Source organism: Microcaecilia unicolor, chromosome 5 (genome assembly GCF_901765095.1).
Source record: "Microcaecilia unicolor chromosome 5, aMicUni1.1, whole genome shotgun sequence".
Taxonomy (NCBI): domain Eukaryota; kingdom Metazoa; phylum Chordata; class Amphibia; order Gymnophiona; family Siphonopidae; genus Microcaecilia; species Microcaecilia unicolor.
The window spans coordinates 57,765,428-57,787,362 of NC_044035.1; the positions used below are offsets into that span (position 1 = coordinate 57,765,428).

The 21,935-nt window shown below is 41.6% G+C and overlaps 2 protein-coding genes across 2 annotated transcripts in view; both read left to right on the forward strand.

The window, feature by feature from the left end:
- Positions 1–21,935, forward strand: part of ALDH18A1 (aldehyde dehydrogenase 18 family member A1) — a 948,333-nt gene that overhangs the window by 101,871 nt on the left and 824,527 nt on the right. The gene's annotated exons all lie outside the window — the stretch shown is intronic.
- ABCC2 (ATP binding cassette subfamily C member 2) overlaps positions 1–21,935 on the forward strand; it is a 143,184-nt gene that overhangs the window by 26,409 nt on the left and 94,840 nt on the right. The window contains exons 4-8 of the mRNA XM_030202930.1: positions 4,596–4,730; positions 14,314–14,436; positions 18,817–18,872; positions 19,868–20,099; positions 21,034–21,215. Coding sequence (XP_030058790.1) covers positions 4,596–4,730; positions 14,314–14,436; positions 18,817–18,872; positions 19,868–20,099; positions 21,034–21,215 — 728 coding nt within the window. The remainder of the gene's footprint in view (positions 1–4,595; positions 4,731–14,313; positions 14,437–18,816; positions 18,873–19,867; positions 20,100–21,033; positions 21,216–21,935) is intronic.

Consider the following 21,935-nt stretch of genomic DNA (forward strand, 5'->3'; position numbering starts at 1 on the left):
GACTCTTAGCCAATAACAACCATATAATAGAGTCATAACTGGGCAGAAATGCCATGGTCAGACCATAACAAACTCACCTTCACACCTCAATGGAAACAGAAAAGCAAAAACAGAGAACTGAGGACACCACACACTACCCTAACCAGAGGAAAACTGGACAACCATAGCTTCTGGTCAACAGTGATGAATGGCCAAACAAACATCATACCCACTAACATTCACTTCATGAGAAACTGGGACAAACTAAGTGGAAACACACTAAACGAAATAGCACCACTCAAAATGAAAACAAAGAAGAAACGACAACCGCGCCCCTGGTTCAATAAGGAACTATTAGAGATGAAAAAACTGTGCAGGAAACTGGAAAGAAAATGGTCCAAAACCAAATCAGACATGAACAAAAAACCACATGGAGGAAAGCCCTAAGCAAGTACAAACACACCATAAAAATAGCCAAAGCAGAATACTATAGCACATACGTGCGCCCAGAAAAGATAAACATGAAAAAAATATATGAACTAATGAAAAACATACTGAACACACAAGCTCTGCTAACATCAAATGAAAAACCAGCAACAGCAGATGAGCTCGCACAATATTTTGATGAAAATATAATAAAAATAAGATCAAACCTAGCTGCAATACAAACAACACTCACAGATTTCCTACATGAATGTGAAATCAACGAGGACGGCATCAAGGCAGACAGAATCTGGTTCTCCTTTAAGATACCAACAACCAGCTCAGTTAAATCACTACTGACAAAATATGCACATGCCAATTGCCTACTAGACAGCTGCCCAAACTACATAATGGAAAACCCACCAGATTGGTTCATCAAATGCTTAACTGAACACATAGAATACATGTTCTCGAAAGGTCACTTCCCTTTTGACAAGGGCAACATCATACTCACTCCAATCCCTAAAGAAGCCATCAGAAAGATCAGTGAATTCACTAATTACAGACCAGTGGCATCAGTACCACTGCTGACAAAAACAATGGAGGGACTAGTAGCACAACAATTAATGGAATACCTAACACACTGCTCAGTCCTTCACAGTTCTCAATCAGGCTTCAGACCATGTTATAGCTCTGGAACAGTCATAACCACCCTGATCACAAAATTCAGAAGAATAATAAGCAAAGGCCAGTCAATACTACTATACTACTACAATTCGATATGTCAAGCTCCTTCGACCTAGTAGATCACACAATATTAATGACCCTGCTCGACAACATAGGAATAACTGGAGCAGTAGCAGCTTGGTTCAATGGTTTTCTAAGAACTAAATCTTACCTAGTCATGATGTCCAATGAATTTTCAGCCTCCTGGATTCCTGAATGCAGGGCCCCTCAGTGTTCCCCAATATCACCAATATTATTCAATATCCTGATGGCTCCACTTGGCAAGAAACTGGAAAGAATGGGGTTAGACCCATTCATATACGCAGATGATGTCACCATCTACATACCTTTCAACAACTGCATCACAGAGATACTGGATACGGCCAAAAAAGGACTCGACCTCATGGAAAATTGGGCCTCAACTGTCAAACTTAAACTGAACCAAGACAAAACCAAACCCCTGGTTTTATCCAGCCAGCACAATCCCACTACTTACCAAAACTTTATAATAGATCAATAATCTTACAAAATCGAAATACAAATACTAGGAATCATTCTCGACAAACATCTGACCCTTGAAGACAAAGTTGCTGCAATCACATTAAAAAGCTTAAAACACTGTGGAAACTGAGAAGAATCAGAGACTATTTCCCCAGATAGTCAATCTGTCTTATAGTACAGATGTTGATATTGTTCCAACTAGATTACTGTAGTGCAGCATATGTAGGTTGCAAAGAAAACCTACTACGATCATTGCAGACTGTCCAAAACATATCAGCGAGATTGATATTTAAAAAGTTGAAATATGATAGAGCAACCCCACTACTCAAAATGCTACATTGACTCCTGATGAAGGCCAGACTATTTTTCAAAACCAGCACAATCATCTTCAAAATACTGTTTAGCATGTCACCGAACGACATGATCAAACTATCACCAAGAAATGCAAACCCAGGAACCAGAGGTTACATACTACTTCACCTCCCCAACTGCAAAAACATACTATACAAGTCCACCTACATGGCAGGATTGAGCTACCTGGGCTCAAAATGGTGGAACTCAATTCCCATAGTCATAAGAAGCATCACGACCTACCTCCAGCTCAGAAAAGACCTACCTCTTCAGGAAATTCTATGAGTAAAGAATGCACTAATCATTCTAGAACAATACACAACACAACCTCTAACTGTAATGCATCTTTTCATTTAAGAAATGAACTAAGACATATCTTCTCAAGAAACCCAATGACTATTCCATACACACTAATAGTTATCTTGCCAACCACTGTAAAACACAGCATCATACAACCTTGTAAATGTAATTGAAAACAATGCAATCTCTAACCACTGTTAAATGTAAGCCACACTGAACAGAAACTTGTTTTTGGTTAATTGTGGGATACAAGTATGAATAAATAAATAAATAAAAACAAAGTGTTGCCAGAATATTGTCATTTGAATACATATGTACACACATGGGCACATATATGCTGCTTTTCTGGCCACCTACACGCATTCTTGATGCCTAGATATGTTGGTGCCCTCCTTATAGAATTACCTCTCCCAATTGTCCAAGGCCCCATTTACTAAACTACTATTCAAAATGACTTAAATGGCCAGGAGAGGCACTTGGCCATTTAAATCATCTGTCAGGGGCTAACTGGGCATATTCCACTACACTTCACTTGTTAGTACCTCTGAAAATGCCCAGTTATGAAAAATGATTCATTATTGTTGTTCAGAAAGCAATTAAAAATATAGGGGGGGGGGGTCTTTTACTAAAGTGCGCTAGTGTTTTTAGCTGGCGCTAAATGCTGAGACGCCCATTATATTCCTATGGGCGTCTCAGCATTTAGCGCCAGCTGATTTTTAGCTTGAGCTAAAAACACTAGCGCACCTTAGTAAAAACCCCCATACTTATTTGGTAAGTCATTTGGTGAAATGCAATGCCCTGAGAAGTTAAAAGTTAAGCTGACTTTTAAAATATTTTTATCTGACTGACCTTTTGTTTAAAGCCTACTTTTATTTTATATATAAAAGGCTGTTAGTTGTTTTTTTGTGTGTCAGGGGCTAAAATGTATCCTCCTGAAAGGAACAATTGCAATTTTCATATAAGGACAAGAAAAAGAAGAAAAAACCAGCATAGACGTCAAGTCCTATTGTGTTGTCGAATCGCAAATCCTTTTCTCGCCCTATGATTAGGTTTGGTCTGCTCTGTTTGGGTAATAAGAAAAACACTGCCCTTTTTCTGAAGGCGATGAAACAGTGCGACAAGGCGGTGGCCGTAGCGAGAAGGTTGCTAGGCTGTATAGAGAGAGGTGTGACCAGCAGAAGAAAGGAGGTTTTAATGCCCCTGTATAAGACATTGGTGAGGCCCCACCTGGAGTATTGTGTTCAGTTTTGGAGGCCGTACCTTGCGAAGGATGTTAAAAAAATGGAAGCGGTGCAAAGAAAAGCTACAAGGATGGTATGGGAGTTGCGTTCCAAGACGTATGAAGAGAGACTTGCTGACCTGAACATGTATACTCTGGAGGAAAGGAGGAACAGGGGTGATATGATACAGACGTTCAAATATTTGAAAGGTATTAATCCGCAAACGAATCTTTTCCGGAGATGGGAAGGCGGTAGAACGAGAGGACATGAAATGAGATTGAAGGGGGGCAGACTCAGGAAAGATGTCAGGAAGTATTTCTTCACAGAGAGGGTGGTGAACGCTTGGAATGCCCTCCCGCGGGAGGTGGTGGAGATGAAAACAGTAACAGAATTCAGACATGCGTGGGACAGGCATAAAGGAATCCTGTGCAGAAGGAATGGATCCACAGAAGCTTAGCTGAAATTGGGTGGCGGGGGGAAGAGGGGTTGGTGGTTGAGAGGCTAGGATGGGGGAGGGCAGACTTATAAGGGGGCCGGCCCGGAGCCAGCAGTGATGGGAGGCGGAACTGGTGGTTGGGAGGCGGGAAATACTGCTGGACAGACTTATACGGTCTGTGCCCTGAAAAAGACAGGTACAAATCAAGGTAAGGTATACACATATGAGTTTATCGTGGACAGACTAGATGGACCGTGCAGGTCTTTTTCTGCCGTCATCTACTATGTTACTATGTTGCTATGTTTTCCTTTCATCCTGCAAGAGGTTTATTTGAAGTTCATATCTGAGAAACAAGCTGCCATGTTCTCCACCCTTGAGGTGGCTGTATTTATGTTATGGAAATATTAACCCTTTCATGTCCTTGTTGCCATAAAATGTTATGGGCTTGCACATGTAGCGGGCAGAAAAGGGTTAAAAACTGGAACTCACACTGCAGTTCTCTTCTATGAAGTGCATTATATAATTCCAAATGATTAATATTTCCAAGATCCTGCAGAATCCTACTGTTTCAGATTTATTGGTGAGCAACACAAAATACTGTGTGATGCTAGAAAGAAAAAAAAATCATAATGTTAATCTCGTGATCTTTACCATTCCAGCTGCTGGTTCTCTGCATCCATGATACTAAGAGGTACTCTGTCAGACAGGACTCTGGCATTCTCTTCGTCTTCTGGACTCTCTCAGTCATCTGTGGGATTTTCCCATTTCAGACTTTGGTCCGGGCAGCACTACAGGTCAGTAACTGGGCAAGAATGGAATCTGCCTGACTAGACAAGTGTCACTTACCCATCCCACATCCACATTTTCAGCAGCATTATCCAAATAATGTCACTCAAAAACCCTAACACACCACCTTGGCTGTATCCAGGCATTGCTTGGAAAGTCCGGAGATGGAGCCTGGGCAGAGTTTCTGGTTAACCAGTTAGTAGTGATATTAAGTCTACTAACAGCATAAAGTCTGTCCTAACTTTATCAGGGTAATTATCTGGGTTACTGTTCGGAATATAGCTGGTACCTGAGTGACTGACAGCAGGCAACTTCTACCAGAAGATTCAGTACCAGTATCTGGGTACAGCCCAGCACTGACTATCTGAGGTATAAATTTAAACAATGTGATCAGCAGTGAATTTAATACTGACTGCGGTGTTTAAATAGCAGAGGCATATTTACATGTATAAATCTCTATCTACATATAAGTATGGGTTATTGTTCAAGCCTCTCAGGACTTGTTAGACTACAAAGTCTTGATATCTTGACAGTATAACCTTGGCACACCAGACACACCTGAAGTCTCTATTATTTTTCTGAAGTCTCTTTTATTGCATAAATCACAGATAATTTACTCTCAATCAGATGTTCAGAAGTATTGCTCCAGGGCACAGAGACTCTGTAATCCTGAGAGCTGTTGCAGTGGTTAGAGGTGGAGATGAAGAGAGGTAGCTTTATTGCAGCTGTGAGAAATAGTTAAGTAGATAGAAGTGGTTCAAAGCTGGGTGACTGGAGAGTGCGATATGTCATTAGGGAGGAGATATTTTCAAGCTAAAAAACCAAGTTCGTTGCAGAGAGTTCAGCAGGACAGGTGCTGTCTGAAGCAAGATGGTCAATGCTTCATGTCTGTAGCAAGATGGAGAATGCCTCATGGCAAAAGGGACAAGCAGGTCAAGAAGCCTCACACAGGCTCAGTGAGGAGGAGGTAAGGACCAATAGGGACAGAGCCTGCCACTAGGTGGCAAGGGAGGTGCTAGAGGACGGCCCTCGATTGGAGGGAAAGGTCATACCTGGCTGACCTCTCAGGACAGAGATAGTAAGAATGACCAGGAAATGATAGCAAGAAGACAAAGGAGCCAAGCTTGGCAGAGAGAGAGAGAGAGAGGAGTTCTAGGCAGTAGCACAACCATTGATACCATTTCTTATACAGATAGGCAAGTGTGGCTGCATTGCCTGTTAACTACTTTACACACAATGCATTGCTCATGTATCTTTGCAGTGGGAACTGCAGCAGTGAAAGTCCTTAGGAATGAGAATAACAGTAAAAGCATTAAACACATTTTAGGATCACATTATAAACTAGTGTGAGGCTGTCAGAGGACAGAACAGTTATAACCAGGGCTTTTTTTGAGGGGGTACTTGGGGGTACTGAGTACCGGCACCTTTTTCATTGTCTGCTAAACTTGACCCATGGACCTCAAGTTTTAATGAAAGAGGTCAGTCTCTACATACCAATTCTGCCTTGTCATAGGTTCTGTGACTGGTTTCAGGGGGCCTGGCTATTGTGGAATGGGTCCCTCAGTGATCACCCCACCCCTGAAGGGTGGCCTGGCATTTGAGTACTGGCACCTATTTTGCTAGAAAAAATGCACTGGTTATAACCCAAATATGAATGAACTATAGATGCCATGTAGCCTAGCATCCTTCAATTTTGAACAGATGTTACTTGCTAACTGCCTGAATTTGCTCTACAGTGGATATCAATGTGGAGATCCATTATTGGGGAGAATGACAATTACATCAGATAAGTCTAGCAAGGCTACTATGAACTCTAAATGCTATGTCAGGCTTAAATAAAACTTGGGATAATTTATGATGAAACCTAGCAACTCCAGCACCCTAATGGTTGAGCAAACTGATCTTTCTGCTCCTTCTTGAGTTGTGTGCTTTACCAGCCAATCATTCAAATAGGGAAACATATGCATCTCTACTCTGTGTAGATACCTTGGTACGACCACTAGGTATTTTGTGAACACTTGAGGCCAAACAGCTGAATTCAATACTGGTAGTAGTGTTTCCATATGTCAAATCAAAGACACTTCCTGTGACTTGGATGAATCTGTTTGTTGGTACAAGCATCATCTAGGTCCAGAGAGCATAGCTAGTCCCCTTTTTGGAGAAGTGGTATAAGGGAGCTAAGAAACCACCATCCTGAACTTTTATTTGGAGAGGTATTTGTTCAGGGCCCTTAGGTCTAGGATTGAACGGAGTCCTTCCATATTCTGTGTGATCAGGAAATACTTGGAATAAAATCCCTGCCCTTTTTCCCTGGTGGAACAGGCTGAACCACATTGGCCTGTAAGAGGGAAGAGAGTTCCTTTGTAACTATTTCCTGATGCTGATCTAAATGCTCTTGGTGGGCAATTTGTAGGCCAGTCTACTTGATGGTAACCTCTTCACACTGTTTTGAGAACCCACCTGTGTGAGTGGCCCAGAGTGAGGGCCTATCCAACATATATGTGATTTTATTTTTCTTACTTTGCTGTCAAAAGTTTTTTTTTTTTTTTCAAACATTATAGAGTTGTGATTCTGTGCACAAATTATTCTATGTATTATGAGCGCTGAGCAGTTCGTCAGGGATTTTTTGGGTGTTAGGCGGTTGCCGGATTGAGGGGGGGAGGTTTTTTGCCCGTGGTGATCTGGGGGTCCTCCCTTGTGTTGGTGGTCTGGCGACGGAGTGTTCCCTTTTAGTTTGAGGTTTTTTCCTCCTACTTTAAAAAAACATACATCAGGATTATCTTGGGATATAAAAAAAAAATGAATTACTTATAAAAATGAATAAGGATGAATGTTTGAAAAAAGAATACAATGCAATACAATACCTTAGGGCTTTTTTTTTTTACAAAGCCACACTAGTGATTCCTGTGAGGTAGATGAGAGGGAGCCCATTCCATTTCTATGGGCTTTCTCTCATGTACCACTTAGGAATCACTAGTGAGGCTTTGTAAAAGAGGCCCTTAGACTTATATAATATCAGACATCATAAAGCTCGAGATGGTTTACATAATTAAAATGGAAGAGCAATACAATAATCTCAAAAAAGCTACCAGAATTATTGAAAATCACAAAAGAGCTGATGCTTCTAAAATAACCAAGTTTTCAGATTTTTTTTTTTTCATTCATTTTTATTAAACACAAAAAGCACACAAAGTTACAGGATTGTAGGTACAGTGTACACTAAACCTTGGTATTCACAGACCACACAACAACTCTACCGAGGTTTAAACATTTTCCCCCCCTTCCTGCACCTCCCCCCTTCCCCAAGAAACATGCCCACCTCCCTACCCTCCCCCCACCCACTCTATTGCCCCCCTACCCTCCCCCCCTCATAGGTTCAGAATACGGCTTCTAGCAGTAGGGGTAAGTGTGTCCCAAAAGGGTGCCCAAGTGGCACAAAAAATGTCTCCTTTGTCCGACGCCAAGTCCTTTATTTTCCTTTTCTCTAAAGAGCACATTTGGATCATTGCTGTACGCCACTGTGCCAGAGAGGGGCTTTCCGCATTTCTCCATAATTGTAATATCGTTCTCTTGCCCATCAGCACAGCGCGCTTTAAAAAGGCTTTCATTTTCGCTGGCATACACCCCGCACTGGCAAAGGACTCAAATAGTTGTCCTGGGGCTATCTTCCATCTTGTGCCCCAACAGCTAGATACTTGTAGACCCACGTTTTTCCAGAATTGTTGCACCCCGGGACACGTCCAGAACATGTGCCCCAGGTGTGCCCCGGAAACTCCACATTTTGGGCAAGAATCCACCTCTGCTATGGTCGCTCTCCAGGCCCTATACGGCGAGATGTACAGCCTCAGCAAAAATTTTATCTGTAGTTCCTGCCAGGCTACATTCTCTGTAAATTTAGTCACCGATAGTAACTGGCTGTGTAATTGCTCTTCCTGTAAATTAAGTCCCAGTTCTGCATTCCATTGCTCAATTATCTTGGTAAAGTCAAACTTTGGGAAAGATTCTCTTATGCAAGAGTGAAAGTATTTTAATGGTACTCTCTGTTGGGCCTCCAGGCCCAACAGTTCAGTAAGTTTATCACCTATCTCCACAGTCAAAGCCTGTTTGGGGAGAGCGGCCACATAATGTCTCAGTTGATAGTATGCAAAAACATCTCCTTGATCAATATAAAATTCTGTACATATGTCCTGCAAAGGCTTCATCTCCCCTTTTTCTGTTACAACATGAAACAAGTAGTTTATCCCGTGGGTTTCCCACTCCCTAAATACAATTGATGTATCACCTACCGGAAAGTCTGGGTTCCCCCTGATCGACAGAAGCGGGGAATTTTTACTATCTAGTGAAAGGAATCTAGTAACCCACTTCCAGGTTTGTTTTAGTGGCTGAAATATAAATCTGGCCTGGCCTAGGGTATTTCCCTGATATCTCCTCCCATGCACCCAATTTGCAAAATGGGTTTTCCCTAGCATATGTGTTTCTGTCTTTGTACAAGAGAAATAGGATGTGGAGCGAAACCAATCTGACAAATGCCGTAGGTTACTAGAAATGGAAAAAAGCCGCAGACTTAGGAGGCCTAGACCTCCTTTGGCTCTGGGCAAATGGGCCCTTTTTATGTTTAGTCGAGCCCTTTTCCCATTCCATAAGTATCCATTTAACCTTTTATGTAGCCATTGTTCATCCCTCCGTAACAGATATATAGGAAGCATTTGAAACTTGTATATCCACATGGGAAAAAGGACCATATTATATAAAGCTACCCTTCCTAACAGAGACAGCGGTAGACTCTGCCAACTTTTCAATGTCTCTGCTGTCTTCATCTTCAAAGGTTCAATGTTTAAAGTATAAATCTCCGCTAAGTTCGTGGGAATCTTCACTCCTAAGTAGGTAATAGAGCCTGACGCCCACTTTAACGGGAAGCAACCCACCCACCGGTCTTTTATTTCAGGGAATAGGGGTAGTGCCTCCGACTTCTGCAAATTTAACCTGAAGCCGGAGTAGAACCCAAACTCCTCCACCGCAGAGATCAGTCTATAAAGCGATTCCTGAGGGGAAGTGAGTGTTATCAACAAGTCGTCTGCATAGGCCAGTGTCTTGACATTTTGAGATGGCAATTCTACGCCCTCTATATCTGGATCTTTCTCAATAGTACGTATCAAGGGCTCTAAGTAAAGCAGGAATAATAATGGTGATAGTGGGCAGCCTTGTCGGACCCCTGCTTGGATTTCAAAGGAAGGGGAAACGAATGAGTTAATTAATAGCTTCGCTGAGGGTCCCTCATAAAGAGCCTGAAGTGCTTCCATGAACCATCCTTCCACCCCCACATATTCCAAAACTTCAAACATATAATCCCATTGCACCTTATCAAATGCTTTCTCAGCATCAAGGCCTACTATTAACAAAGGCTTTTCTATTGTATGACAGTGAGCCATAGCCAGCAATAGCTTACGTACATTTAGGGTGGAGTGTCTGCCTTTTACAAAACCCACCTGGGGCGAGCTAACCAACTCTGGCATATAATATGCGAGTCGTGCAGCCATTGCCCTCGTAAGTATTTTTAGGTCAGAGTTCATCAACGATATTGGTCTATAAGATGTTACCTGATTACTGGGTTTTCCGGGTTTTAAAATCAATGTAATTAGAGCTGTGTTTACTTCTTGTGGGAAAAAACCTCTCTGAACCACCGCCTCAAAAAATTTGGAAAGATACCCCCCGGCCTGCGGCGGCAGTAGCTTATAGTATTCATTGGGCAAACCATCAGGGCCCGGAGTGGACCCCAGGGGGAGCGATTTTATTACCTGCTGTATCTCTTGTGCTGTAATCGGTTTCCCCAGCCGGGCCCTAGCTATCTGAGGCAACTTCGGTATACCGGAGTCTTCCAGATAATCTAACAATTCTGGGCCTTTCCCCTGAGGTTCGCCTGAAAAGGTTTTAGTAAAGTAGTCGTAAAATATTTTTGAGATTCCCTCTTGTGATGATACCTTGTCTCCTCTGTTATCTAGCACTTCTGTAATTAAGGGTCTGGTCCCCCTGTATCTCACAATGTTTGCTAAGAGCCGGCCAGCTTTATTTCCATATCTCTGGAAATTTAGTTTCCCATACATTAACTGTTTTTTTGTTTGTTCATGTATTGCCGTGTTCAAGGCCGCTAATGTGGCCGCTAGGTTACCTTGATTTTGCAGAGTTGGCTGCCGGATACTAATTTGTTTCAATTTTTTATATTCTTTTTCCAGCCTTAATATGGTTCCCGCTTTCTTTTTTGCCTGCGTGCACACATACGCAATGACACCCCCTCTAAGGACTGCTTTAGAAGCCTCCCACAGCAAAATGGGTGAAGTGCATGAACTTTCATTGTCACTCAGGTATTGCTCCCATAGATTTATCAGGTGAGCCCTAAATTGGTCGTCACCATACAAGTGTGCAGGGAACCTCCATCTAGCTCCTATGGCTCCCATCAAATTGAACTCCAAGTCGACCCAGACCATACAGTGGTCCGATACTACTAAGGGCCCAATGTCTGCTCCCCTAACCTTAAAGAACCAAGATTGGGTTATCAATATATAATCGATTCTAGACCAGGTTTTGTGTGCTTTAGATAGGTGGGTAAAATCCCTAACTGTAGGGTTCAAGGTCCTCCAAACATCTATGAGGTTAAGAGCTCTGCTCATTTGTGACAGGACCTGGCGTGGTCCCGCACCCCCTATTTCGCTGTTCCTGATATTTGACCTATCTTTCCCAGGGTCCATCACCTCATTGAAATCTCCACCCCACACCCAGGGGGCATCTGCATAACGGTATCCCAATGCGATCAAGTCTTGGAAAAACCTTGTGTTTGAGTCATTGGGGCCATATATTGAGCATATATAAAAGGGGAGTCCGTGCAATACAACATGTAGCAGTAATATCCGTCCCTCTTTATCTTTATGGATCAACTTAGCCTTACAATGGAGACCCCTTCTAATTAGAATTGCTACTCCTCTACGGCCATTTCCAGCTGAGGAATAATAACATTCCCCAACCCATTGTCTGGTTAGTTTCTCATGTTCTGCGTCTGACAATTTGGTCTCCTGTAGACACGCTATGTCCACTTTATGTCTTTTTAATTGTGTTAATATTTTTGTACGCTTTACAGGGGACGAGATACCTGAAACGTTCCATGAGATTATACGTTTTGTGATATTACTCGTCATATAAGGACTCTCTGATATATAGCGTCGGTACTCTGTGGTGTACCACCCGGGAGCCCAGCCCCTCCCAGTGGCTTCTTCTATTCTTGCTTCCCATTTGCTCCCTTCTACTATTAAATTGTATTTCCTGCCCCCCCTTCCCCCGTGACCATCTCCTAGCTAACCCCCTCCCCCCTCCCCCCCTTCCTCCCTTGTTGACCCTTCCTAACTCTCCCCTATTTTCCCCTCTTAGTTTACTATTCCCCATAATGGGTCGGAATCACTATTGATGCACGAGGCCCCCCAGCCCCCACTTACAGTGCTATACAGTCCACATAACATATTTCCAAACTTTTTATAAACCTCTTAGAGTTCCCCAGTTTTATAGCCATAACATTCACCATTTGAAATCCAATCTCTTCCTCAGTGTAGTTTCAGTCTCCACTTCTATCTGGGCTTGCAGACATCTGTCCATTATTTGTTTCCAGTATTTTCACCATTTCCATTGCGGCGGCCGCTGTTTCAAACGCCTGCCACCTTCCTTCATGTTTAATTTTCAACGTAGCAGGGTATATTAGCATAAAGTTCCCCTTTGCCTCATGTAGGCGACGACAGATTGGGGTGAATTGTTTCCTTCTCTCTTGCAGCGATGCTGAATAATCCTGAAAAATGCGGATCAAATGCCCTTCGAATTTAGTGTCATTTCTTTTCAGGCGGTATCCTCGTAGTATCTCCGTTTTATGGATATAATTATGCAGTTTCAAGATCACTACTCGGGGAGATGAGCGGCCATCTTGTTTCCTGCCCACGCGGTGTATTCTCTCTATGCACAAGGGCCCTGCATGGTCCGAGGTTGCAAATTCCTCTTTCAACCATCGTGCCACCACCGTTTCCAGCACCGAGTCTCCCACCGACTCCGGGAACCCCACTAGCCTCAGGTTTGCCCGTCTCGATCTATTCTCAAGGTCGTCTAATTTGGCGGCGACCTCCTGCAACTTTTCTGTGTGCTTTTTCAGTTGCTGCGGTATCGGCAAAACAGAGTCCTCCAGCTCCGATACCCTGTGCTCCAGCTCACCGGTACGCTGCGTAGTTTCCGTCAATAAGGATTCAAAGCTAGCGAACTTTGTGGCGAGCGTTACCAGCTTTGTCTCCAGCGTTTTCTCCATAACCTCTGTGAGTTGTATTAACTGTTCTGGAGAGAACTTCTGTTCCAGCGGTTCTGGGCGCTGCTCTATGGCCTGTTCGGCGCCCTTTAGTTTTTCTTTCTCTTTTTTGGCGGTTTTCCCCACCATCTTTTTCGCGGGGGTTTCTACAAATTTGTCCATTTGTGTTTCAAGTCCCTTGGTCTGTATGCTAGAATTTCGTCTGAAATCAAATTTTAAGTTTTCAGATGCCGGGTGGCTGCGGGGCCTCGGAGAGCAGAGCAGGCACGTCTTGCTCTCTCTACAGCATCACGTGACTCCCGTTTTCAGATGTTTACAAAAGTTCAGATAGTTTGATTCCAATCTTATTTCAACCAGAAGAGAATTCCAAAGATTTAAAATTTAAAAAACAATACACAGCATAGCATTTTAAATTTAATTCAAGTCTTAATAGGTAACCAGTGAAGTGATTTTCAAAAGAGGAGCATTTCTATCATGTATTGTAAAGCGCTGCGTACGACTGGTAGCGCTATAGAAATGATTTATAGTATTATAGTAGTAGTAATATTTGGATTTATTTAAAACAAGTCTGGCTGCAGTATTCTGAATCAGTTGTAATTTAGATAATGCCTTCTGTGTTAATCCTAGGTACAGAATATTACAAAAGTCCAGAAAGAAAAAGCTAAAACATGTACCAGTAGAAAAATAGGAATAAACCTGGTGAGTGAAGCACAGTCTAGCAAAGGATCCAGAAAAAAACATGTTGAATATTTGAATCAGAAATTAGGAGCCCTTTTACGAAGGCACGCTAAAAGGTGGCCAGTGGCAGCTGTAGCTTGTGGTTTTCCTGCATGCTCTGGCCACCTCTTAGCGTAGCTGCAAAAAAGCCAATTTTCCACTTACGGCAATAATGGCCAGGCGCTAAGTTCAAAATTAGCAGCTGGTCATTTACTGTGTGAGCCCTTAAAGGCTCATGTGCTAACCCAGCAGTTATGGAAGTGTGCGCCAATGTGGCGATGCTGATGATTACCGTCAGGAACGCGCCCCCCCCCCCCCCAGTATAAAATAAAAAATTATTTTCTACTGCAGGAAACGGTGCACCCCAAAATCAGAAATACCACCGGGCACCTGGGAGTGGTTACCCTACCACACCTTCATAAAAAGGCCCCATAGTGAGGAGTCTAACATTACTCCTAGACTTCTAACAGTAGATTGTAATGGTACAGGAGATCACATGGGCTAGAAGAGTAGATCAATGACTTGCTCGTCTTTTTTTCTATTTTTAGGATCCAATTCCTGATCTCCCTCGTTTCTGCCTTTTCTTCATTTCCTATGGCCTTCAGATCATCGCGTGGATCCTCTCAGCCTTTTCCGATATACCTTTGGAAGGAAAAGAAGCAGCAAAGAAGGTAAAGCTGGCAGAGGCAGCCACTTTCTGCTTCCCCAGCTACTCATGGAATGATTGTGTCAATAACTTGAAGTAGGGTGCCTAAATCCAGACACCCTGAAAGGAGGAATAAGACAGTGATGAATCCCTGTTGGTTTTCTTGAATTTTCTTCAGAGTTTAAAAAAAAATATTCGTATGGAATGACAGCTCCTCTCAGCCAGTGTCCCTTTCATTGTTACACCAGCAGTCATCCATAGACACAAGTGATGTTATCTGAGGTTTATGCAGTATGTGATAGTGTGGGAGGTGGCCAGGCATGGAGCCTTCACAGATACAGTCAGCAGACAGGGTCAGTCAAAGCAAAAGTCTTTTATGAGCCAAAAAGGTACCAAAGGTCTGTTATTGTCACAGATCTGGCAACAAACATCGGAGGAATTCAAATGAAACTCATCTTACACAAAAGGAACTTTACTCTCTCAGGTTCTCCGAAGGTTCAGCTTCAATACATTCACACTTGTTAACACCCACAGTAACCAACAATTAGCAGACTCAACTTCAGTACTCTTACTTGTACACTATTGTCTTCCCACTTTGGCCCATCTTCAAACACTGAAGCCACAGGCTAGGAACTCTCCTGGAGGACTCCTTCCTCCTGTTCTGCAGTCCTGGCTTGGAAACTCTTGGAGGACCCTTTCTCCCTGTTCTGTTCTTGCACTGGGATTTTCACTGCTTCAAGCTGGACTCCACCCTCCAGGCTCAGCAGTCTAGCCACCAACATTCCTTTAATGTGACCAGGTGAGGGAGTGCTTTTAAGGGGAACTGTGTTTGCTCGATTCACTCCCTCACACAGAAATACTCACAGCAAAGCTATTTGATTCTGTTATGGGCACACTGAAATGGGACTTCACATGCTATGCAAAATAGTTTTGAGTGCACAGTAAAGTTTGCCTTTGATATTTGGCCTCAGTACGAATGTGGATAAGAACACAAAATTTTAACATTCACATGGCCTGACATACCTCATGTTAGCCAACCCTTTAATGGGAGATTTCTTCTTCCACTGAACCCCACTGATAAGTAATTGCCTCTTTTCTCATCTCCTCAAGAATATAAAACCCTTCCTTCATAGTAAGGAACACACCTCCCCCTCCTCCCCTGAAAGACATCCATGCTCCACATAGCTCGTATTCATGTCTTTTCTCATCACTCAACATAGTGGAGGAGTGGCCTAGTGGTTAGGGTGGTGGACTTTGGTCCTGAGGAACTGAGTTCGATTCCCGCTTCAGGCACATGCAGCTCCTTGTGACTCTGGGCAAGTCACTTAACCCTCCATTGCCCCACCTAAGCCACATTGAGCCTGCCATGAGTGGGAAAGCGCGGGGTACAAATGTAATAAAACAAATTCATCTAGGTCAAGAACTAATCAAACAATGGACCTACTAGAGTTAGGTAGCCTAGTGATTAGTGTAGCAGACTTTGATCCTGGTGAACTGGATTCAATTCCCACTTGAGCTCCTTGTGACTCTGGGCAAGTCACTTAACCCTCCATTGCCCCAGGTACAAATAAGTACCTGTATATACCACATAAACCACTTTGAATGTAGTTGCAAAAACCACAGAAAGGTGGTATATGAAGTCCCATTCCCTTTCCCTTCATTTAAAGGAGTTTGCTTTGAGAAATTGTAAGAGGGATCTTTTTCATATCAAGTTGTCTTTTTCTGCAATAATTTACCATTAGCTATAACACAACATTCTTCTTAGTTTTCATTTTGCAAATGTTAAAAAAAACTTGTTTGTTTGGTAAATATCTGACTAATGATTGGTTAATTTTATGTACCGTATGTTATACGTTGGTCAATGCCGCTACTTATTGTATTATTCTATATATTTAATTGTTTTATATGCCACTTTTTTGGGATTAAGCGGGTTAGTTATTTAAAAATGTATATGTATTTTATTTATTTATTTTAAACATTTATATATCGCCTATAACCTAGGCGGTTTACAAAAATAACATACACAATAAAAACAAAGCTTAAAAAACAATCACATTCCACATATCACAAACAAGCTATAAACTACACATACTACTCTTCATTAATAGATTAAGCACAGATTGCTCCTACATAAAAGCTTCCACAAACAACTGTGTTTTTAGCAATTTCTTGAACTGAATCATATTGTTGCACAAACGAAGTTGTCCGGGGAGGGCGTTCCATAGCCGAATCCCAACAATGGAGAAAGCAGACAAACTTGTATCAGCATGACAAACTCTTGCTACTATGTCCAAAGATAAGTGCATTTTCTTAATATTCTAATATGCTAAATGTTAAGATTAGATTAGATAGCCATAGACACGTACACATCAATGTGCTAGTAGGGCTATGTGAATTTGAATGTTAAGGCCTAACTGTCTAGCCTACTGTTGTTTTTTAATTTTTTAATTTTTATTTTAATTTTTTTATTTATAACCATTTAAATTTTTACAAGCGATAAAACAACTTGCTGGAAATACAAAGAAAATAATATGTAGGAATTATTTCAGTCAGGTAATTCTATTCTCTTCCCTAGACCACTAAATAGGGAGAGTGAAACAAGATAAGGAGATCAATTAAACAGTAAACCGGGAAAAAAACGTGGTATTAACCTGATTATCCCCAGATATTACTCGTATAGTTCATTATTCCACATTGATCATCTGGTTGGCTTCTTCAAGGCCAATACAGTGTATAGTCAAATCATTTCATTGAAAAACATACTTATTGTCTAATATTAGTTAGAAATAATACATCTGATTACATTCTTTCTCTTTCAAAAACCAGAAGTTATTTAACAATACATATACTTAAGTCTCTAATTCAAATCCCACTGATTAAAGTAATCCCAGTTTTCACAGGCTTCACTCCTTTTAAAGTAATAATTTGAGGAAATAGTCTAGCCTACTGTTTTTAACATTTTTGAAACAATTCTAATGTATGTGTTAACCTTGATTGTGTAGATCCCAATCTATTGCGTTCACATATCCAGTTATACTAACAGTGGAAGTCTGTAGTTTTGACCTTATAAAACATTGACCAACATACAAAAAGAAAATCCAGATCTCCACAGGAGAAGAACTGTATTATTGAATCTGATCTGACTATGAACTCTAAGTGACGGAAAGTGTCAGAGAGCCCAGAAAGAGTCTGGAGGAAAGTGGGCAGCTGACTGAAATTTTAAGCAAAACGTCTAAGGGAAAATTTACATTACATATCATATCTATCAACCGCCAATATCACAGAGCAAAGCAGTTCAAATAAGAAACAGCTGAGTGTTCTCAGGAATAGAACAACAATTAAATATAATATTCCAAACAGATCCATTTAGTTTATACAAATTTCTGCAACTGGAAAACTTTCAAAACCTTTTGAAATTTTTTTATAATCCGATATGCATCTTAAAGTCGAAGGTAAAGCATTCCAGTTATTTACAACTAAAAATATACAATGTAGAGAATAGCCTCTTGTACTTCATTTTTGTACTGCTAGAATACTGCAACATTTAAAAATGTTTAGAAGATGCATCAGACGTTTTTGCTAAAATATTAATTATGTTTAACATATATTCAGGGGCTTGACCATGCAAGATCAAAAATAGAGTTATACAAATTTTAAATATTACCCTGGCCTCTACTGGCAATCAATGCAATTTTGCCAACAAGGGCAAAGCATTGTCAAACCTCAACACTTGACGAATAAGAGGTGCTGCAGTATTTTGTCATGTTTGTAACCTTCGCAAAGAGAAGTTGGGCAGTAAGCTTTATTTATTTTTATTTTAGTATTTTAGCTTCTTTTGTTAATTTTGATAGCTAACTGTTCCTCTGACAGTATTAAATGGTTGACATACACAGAGGTAGAGAAACAGAATCCACAATTACGACAACAGTACCAGGAACCCAACCATAGGGCCCTTTTTGCTAAGCTGCAGTAAAAGGGGCCCTGCGCTGGTGACAGCTTGAGTTTTTGCCATGCACAGAGTCCCCTTTTTCCACAGCGGGTAAAAAGGTGGAAAAAAGAAGTGGTCGTGCAGCAGATTGGCGCTTGCCGTGCGGCCATTTCAGGGGAAGTACTTACAGCAACCCATTGAAGTGGCGGTAAGGACGCCCCCCGCTAACCCAGTGGTAACCCGGCAGCACGCGGCACTGCCCGATTACTGCTGGGTAACCCCAGTGCTAGAAAATCAGACCTGATTTTCTGTATTGCCAGAAATGGCGCCGGCACCCCTTTGGTAAAAGGGCCCCTCCTTGGTATGGACGGGATGCAAAGGCCTATTCCATGGTGTCAAAACGAATTTGATATTTTTATCAGAAGCCCTGGTGTTTGCTTGTTCACTCCTGCTAATGACTTTTCTTTTGTTATTTAGAACCCAGAGAAAACAGCATCCTTCCTGAGCAGAATCACTTTCCACTGGTTCAACAGGTACTATGTCTGTGGAATGGGAGGCCCCTTGTTTCATAGCCCTGGTGGGTCTTTTACTAAAGATTAGCACGTTATCTGTCTCAGGACCTATTTTATTCCTATGGGCCCTGCTGTAGATAATGTGCTAATCCGTAGTAAAAGACCGTTACTAAAACCAACATGAGGGGCAGGGAGTAAAGGTAGTGGGTAAAAAGTGATATTTTGCAGTTTCCTTTGAATTGTGGAGATTATGATTCAATTTGTGAAATCAATAGTGAATGACACTGAGCTCTGTAGACTCATAATTCATGTTAGATTTCGTACTACAGATAAATCGCCATGAACCCAAGCTCATTACAGGCCTCTGGGGCCCATTCATGTCTGCTGGGAACCCCCTTAATGAAGCAGAGTGACATCACTGAAGCAGAGCTTCAGGGTGTCTAACACTGGCTGGACCTGCTCTTTAGTATCTGCCTTGTCACCATGGTCTAACACCAGCCCTGGCCTAGAGCTGCAGTGTCAGGAGCCTGTGTACCTAAAATGTTGGGTGTTAGCAATGTTTACCAGACCTTTGTTCTCAATCAGAGAAGCATAGCAGGTCAGAGTTCTTGTGTTGCAGCCTGAGGGATTCAAGTCATCTGCTCTATTTCTGCCTTTAGGCAGTACCATTAATTGCTTATTTAAAGAGTGCTTAGGTGCTCTGAAGTTTTGCTGAAACATTTTAAAGAAGATAGAAAACTTCTACCTTTCGCTATGCTATGACACCTCCTACACTTTGCTCTGTATTGTGATGTTATCAGCTGTATTTCTATTTATGTATGAAGCCTGGTGATGCAGAATAGATATCCCTGAATAAATAATAACCTCCTTCCAGAATCTTCTTTAATGAATGAAAGTGTACAAGATACAATACACATTCTGCATCTCACCAGATCAAAATTCAGCTCCTGCCTTTGCAAGCATACCTCACTGCGGAATCTTTCAGGACCTAATCTGGAGCTTTCCCTCTTTCACAGCATTGTCATCAAAGGTTATAATAAACCTCTGGAGATAGATCATCTCTGGGATTTAAATGAAGATGACAAAACTCAGACAATATATAGACTCTTTGAGAAGAACATGCAGGAATCAGTGAAAAAGGCCAGAAGGGAGCTGGAGAAAAGGCGTCGAAAGCAGCATTCTCAAAGGCAACATGGAGATGAAGTCAATGGGCTGAGCAAGTCTCTGAGTCAGGATGTCCTAGTGATGGTAAATACCCCTACAGTGCCAGCAGAGATGTGCACACAGCCTTTTAAAACCACATGCCTAGCTTGTAGTTATTGTGTAACACGCACACTACAATGTGATATAACTATACTGCCCTTAGGCTGGAGCCCTTCAATGACATTGATGCAATTTATTTATTAAAAAAAAACTTTATATACCCTCCTCTTGGCAAAAGCCATTCAAGATGGTTTACAAATATAAAACAGTAAATTCAAAATACAAAACTCATAAAACAACAAAAACAAAAATGTAAAAACATCAGCCAGCACTTCCTCTAGGAAATAAATACAATTTCAAATGATTATCATATTTCTCATCTAAAATTGGGGGGCAATTCTATTACTGGGAACCACCAGTTCTATATTGGCAATTCACATGCAATTTCCATTACAAAATACTAGAGTAAATTGGCAAAAACATGTCTTCATGTTTTTGATGTAGATAAAATGGGTGCCAGATTCAAATTGATAATAATATACGTAACCTGTTCATGATACACTTTGGCCCCTTTTTATTAGGTGGGTTAACTCTAGCATGCGCTGATCTCTGCAACAAGCAGCCAACATGGAATTAGTTATCTTTTGGCATGGAATGGGCAAGAACATAATACAGAGATTGTTACCTAATTATAGTTCATGTTATTTGCTGAGCTATTAACCTTCAGTAGCAAACTTTGCTCTAAATAACTGCATGGCAGTCTTCCCAAAAATGTTGGGAATGCCCTCAACAGTTTTGCACCCTAATATGCCTTGTTTTTGCAATTAAATGTGGGTTTGGTGCAAAACCTTAGCCTACTTCAGTAGAGTCCTTTAAGTCCTTAAGACATGGGGATCAATGTGTAGAAATTCTTATTAGTTCCATTAGACTGGCTGAAAATTGTATAGCATTCACTATCTGTTTTACATTTGGATTGTAGGAAGAAAAAGAAGAGAAAAAGAAGAACAAGAAGAAAGAGACTCCTGACAAGTCTAAAGAAGATTTCACCAAGTACTGGCTCGTGAAAGTCCTGATGAAAACATTTTCTGCGTCACTGCTGAAAACAGCCGTTTTCAAACTTGTGCATGACTTGCTGGTCTTTGTGAGCCCCCAGCTGCTGAAGTGAGTGTCACAGCTAGAATGCACTGTGAATGTGAATGCAGCATGAAGACGCTTCCTCCTGGTCCTCTTAGCTTCCTGGGAAGTGTTCTCATTTACTTGTGGTGATCTGTTAAATTGGTGTCTGGATAGCCTAGAACCCATCTGTTATTTCAACGGAATAGTGGGGATAATATCAGATATATATTATATATGTGTGTCCTTTGTTCCATTTCCTCTTTAAGGACCTGACTATACAACAGGGAGCCTATGAAGCTTATATTTGAAGTATACGGACATCTCAAAACACCCAAATTAATGTCTATGTGCTTGAAACATCCAAATCCCAATTTTGCAAAGGTAGAAAAGGGACATCCAACACAGTAGTACATCTAAATAGCAAATGGGCATGTTTGGGGCAGGACTAGGGAGGGCCCAAAATCTGGATGCCCAACAATGATTACTGAATGGGAAGAACTGTCCAAGCCTAAAAAGAGGGACATCCTAAGTGAGACCAGTTTCAGTCACGTCCAGGGTACAAAAAGGTCCTCTGATTGAGCAGCTGACCACTAGAAGGATTAAGGCATGACACCTCCTTAATTCCCTAGTGGCTACTGTCCCCCTCCCTCTCCCCGAAAGTGAAACTGAAAGGAGATACCAGGCTCTATGACAGCTTCAGATTTTATAGGTATTCTTAGCAAAGCAGAAAGCAAGTCTGAGGATTAGTAGCCTAGTTGTGCAGTG